At 61.0% G+C, this 4245-nt stretch overlaps 1 protein-coding gene across 1 annotated transcript in view; it reads left to right on the top strand.

Moving 5' to 3' along the window:
* Positions 1 to 4245, top strand: part of IKZF1 (IKAROS family zinc finger 1) — a 53192-nt gene that overhangs the window by 25483 nt on the left and 23464 nt on the right. Inside the window, exon 4 of the mRNA XM_023521608.1 lies at positions 2234 to 2401. Coding sequence (XP_023377376.1) covers positions 2234 to 2401 — 168 coding nt within the window. The remainder of the gene's footprint in view (positions 1 to 2233; positions 2402 to 4245) is intronic.

Below are 4245 nucleotides of genomic sequence, written 5' to 3'. Positions count from 1 at the left end.
GAGGGGACTGCTCTGTGTTGTCACTTCAGGGGACACTGTCCTCCGCGTCCCATGCCTGGTGCTACACAGTCATGTCAGCTTCGACAATCAGAAACAAGTAGGTTTCTGGGAAGCAGGGGCGAGGCGCCCGACGCAGCAGGACACACGGGGACCAGTGACTCAAACGAGAAGACAGATTTCACTCTCGAAGAAACGGCCGCCTTTCTCTCCTTCCTGTCCTGTTCCGAGAAAGGGGACGAGGCTCGAAGGGTCTGGCCTTTCTGTCTGTGCTGCCTGACTGCTCCCGCAGACTCGCCGGCTCAGCCGCAGGCCCCCGCCAGGGTCCCCTCCAGCCCTTAGGCCTCCGGAGCAGCACGGTGGCCCCCACACACTGTTACCCGGGGGCCCCTTCCTTCAGGCTCGCCATTAGCATTTTTACGGCCTTTGCATCCCCCGTGGCCTGAGGGTCCAGCCTGGCATAGCGAGAGGCGTGGCTGGAGGCACACTCTGTGTCACCCCGCGGGTCCCCCTGCACACAGGGATCGTCCCACCCGCTTTGTCCTCTACTCTGGAGCTGGACACCCACATTCACGCCTGGGTGGGCGAGAAGGCCCAGAGTGTTGGCAGTAGACAGCTGAGCCATCTCTCTCTGTGGGACGCCCCTCAGGCGGCCGGGCCACCAGCCATCGTAATCTCCACGTGGGCTTGAAACTTGGAGGGTTAGTTGGTTGGTTGGTTGGTTAGTTAGTTTTACCATCACCTTCCCACCCGCTTGACTAAAGCGTTTCTCTGCTCGGCCAAGCCCACCCCAGGTGCGGATCTGGGAGAACACACCAGACGTGTCCTGGTCAGCATCGGTCCCTGCAGCGGGTCGGGAACTGAATAGCACTGTAAATCGATGCCAGTTTTTACAGCAGCTCCGCATCCCGCCCGCTTACGCACGCGAAGGACGGCCATCACGAAGTCCGAGCACCCACACTTTGCACCGACGCCGGCTTTGGCGGGGCCAGAGATGCTGCTGCTTAGTCACTTTTCCTAAGTGCTGTCTCGTCTGCCAAAGCCATGTTAACCCCCTGGGACGATTGCTAAGTCATACATTTTAACACGTTCTTTTATCCTAAGGAAAAATCGTCCCCAGCAAGCGTGTTTTCAGGGCATCTCAGCACAGGCACTGTGGTCCCATGAGCCTCCTCTGAAAAGCATCGTCCACGTTCCCTTCGGCGAGGCGAGCGTGTCCCTGCTCTCAGCGAGCTAAGCGAAGGGCTCACTGGTTTCGATCCCACGCCCCGCGATGGCTCCACGGCGCACGTCTTTGCCACGAGTGCCCGTGGAGCCCTTTGCCGGGCACGGAGCACGGGGATAGGCACGCGCGCTGCCCCCGCAGCGGAGGCTGCACCGCGCCCCTTGTCTCCACTGTCGCCCGGCCCCCGAGGGTCTTCCCCACGGCTCGACCGCATCTCTGAGATCGCTCGTCTGCCGGGGACTGGAGGAGGCGGCATGAGGCTGGAGGGTCCGTGAGGGGCGCGCAAAGCCAGGGCCCCGTGCTCCGCCCGGCCCCCCGCCCCCGGCCCCCGGCCCCGGCCCTGGCCGCGCCGTGCCGCTGGCTTCTGTTTGCTTCTCGTCTCGTTTTCTGCAGCCCCGCTCCTCTCACTCCCTCCGTCTGTCTCTTCCCTGACTTGCCCGCGTAGGGACAGACAGGTAATGGCGAAGAAATTGAAAGGGAAAGTACAGGGAAAATGTAAATGAAAAGAAGTTATTATAACCGTTATAATGAAGTGCCTTTCATTTAAATATAAGAATGTAACGCTGAAATGAACTTGTGATCCTGAAATGCATTTTTAATGAGTTTCCTTTTTATTTTGCTGCTTCAGTGGCATATTTTAAAGACCCTTTGAAAAAAGCCACATTAAAAACCCCAGCAAATGCCACAACACGCAAAATTGGATATTGGTTTATTCCAAAACTGCTGGTCAGGAAGAGTGCTTCTCCATCACAGGATGCTGCAGTCACTTTATTTAAATGAGTTCGAATTTGCATTGTGATGTGCCATTCTGATTTAGGGGAAAAAAATTAGATTTTCAGATCAAATTGACCCAACCAGTGAAGCGTTAAGGAGTTGGCAGGTTTCGTCTGAAAGCCCCGTGTCCCATCAAACCTGCAGCCGGTGGAAGTCACCGCCGTGGGAAGCGGTGTCCCCGCCGCCCGCCCGGCCGCCCGCCCCGCCGCTCTGACCGGCCCCCTGTCTTCCTCCCAGGGGAGCGGCCCTTCCAGTGTGGCCAGTGCGGGGCCTCCTTCACACAGAAGGGCAACCTGCTGCGACACATCAAGTTACACTCGGGGGAGAAGCCCTTCAAGTGCCACCTCTGCAACTACGCCTGTCGCCGGAGGGACGCCCTCACGGGCCACCTGCGCACACACTCCGGTAGGTCCTCTGGGCACAGGCCGGGGCTCGGGGGCGTGGAGCCCGCCCCGTGCTGCGCGAGGGCCCCGTCGGTGGCCGGGTCCCGGGGCACAGCCCTCCTCCATGGCCGTGGTGGCATCGGTGTCCCCCTCACGCTCGGTGACGTCCCAGTGGCCAGAGGAAGGGGGTGGGGAAGCCTCACACACTCAGACTCCACCGCAGGTGGAGGATTCCAGAAGAGCCCTCCTCACCCCGTTTTGTCAGGTAAGTGGGTCTTTTTAGAGGATTTTCCGGCTGCGCGTCCACGGGGCGTCCGGCCGATGCTCCCGCGAGCGCCCAGCCACACTTTCTCGCGCTCTGCTGGTTGTGCAAAGCGTCTCAGTGGCCATCGTGGGGATGTTTCTTTGCGAAGGCGACAGACGAGGTGACTCGGGGCCTGCCGTGACCTGTCCTGATTGGGTGGACGCCTGTCGCCAGAGGGCATGCCGTCCCAATTGGCCCGTCTGTAACTCTCACGCCGGGAGCCGGCCAAGGCCTCAGTAGCAGAAGCCAGTTTGGGGCTCTTGCTGGATTTTAGGGAGCGCACCCCAAATCATCTGGAGCCCCAGCGCGGGCACAGCAAGCACAGATGTCTGCGGTTCTCAGAACACCCCCTCGCGGAAGCACATCTCACCTCTGACTGGATTAGCTGTGCCACCTCCTGAGAAATCTTTCCTGCCACTTCTCGTGATCGAGTGGCCCCATAACCCTGCAGGTCATGAGAGGACAGTGTGGGGCTGCATGGCATGCCACGCGTCCAGCCCACAGGGTGTTCGCCACAGCGCCCTGCGGAGCTGGGGACAGATGACTGCCCCCCCACCCCATCCCCCGCCCTCACAGAGCTCCCCCATCCAGACTGCCCATCCGGTGACCTTCATGAGCAGGGCACTGGGGGAGACAGAAGCCTGCAGACCAGCCCCTCCCAGACGCCCCCAGGCCAGGGACCAGGGACGCTGTGCCTGTGCGAAGGTCTCCTAGGCTCAGGGCGCCTCTTCCCAGATGGGACAAGTACAGCTAACGTCAGCTTCAAGAGGCCTCGGCCTGTGTCCCTTTGTCACCCACGTACTGAGCACCCCAGGCGCCCCTTGCTGCGGTGGAGGAGACAGGTGCAGAGTAGCAAAGCACCGCGCCTTACGAGCTGTGGCATAGCATCCCAGGGGTCAGTGGGAGCACAGGGAGGGGGTGACCTCCACCCCCACAGAGCAAAGCTGCCACCGCCCCATCGGCGTGGGCACCTGCGGAGGCCAGGAGAGGGCTCTGCCGCAGGGGACGGGATGTGCGGCTCTCCCGAAGTGGGATGGTGACCACGAGACAGCGTTTGCAAATGTCCCCATGTGTCGGTAGTGACTGAGGAGCACGCGTCCTGCCTGGGCAGAGCTGAAGGTGCGTGGGAACTAAGTGACAAGCACGGTCCGTGCAGGCTTCAGATGTGACGATTGTGCGAGCTGCGTACGGTGCCTGACAGGCCACGGAGGACCGAGAAACTGCGCAGACGTCATTGATGAGGCGTCAGTGCAGTTGACAGTGACTCTGCGTGGGGGCAGCGGGGAGTAGAGCCCGCCCTGGGGGCCGAAGGCGCAGGCTCCTCTGCTCTGCACCAGCCACATCGGCGGCACCCTGGTTTGCACTGGAAATCTCTCCCGCATGTCGGCACCTAGCCCTGAAGTGACCCTGCTCTCTGTCCTTCTTCTGGAGAGGCCAGGAAAGCTTATGCAGGAGCGTTTGGGGTTGCCCTGGCCCCACACCTGCTCGCTTCGTCCGAGGCAGGACACGGGTGGACTTGGGACCGTTTGTCCTATAAGAGATCCACCGATGAGCAGCTAAGC

The sequence above is a fragment of the Pteropus vampyrus genome, unplaced genomic scaffold (genome assembly GCF_000151845.1).
Source record: "Pteropus vampyrus isolate Shadow unplaced genomic scaffold, Pvam_2.0 Scaffold308, whole genome shotgun sequence".
NCBI classification, from domain to species: domain Eukaryota; kingdom Metazoa; phylum Chordata; class Mammalia; order Chiroptera; family Pteropodidae; genus Pteropus; species Pteropus vampyrus.
This window is presented reverse-complemented; position numbering and strand designations above follow the sequence as displayed.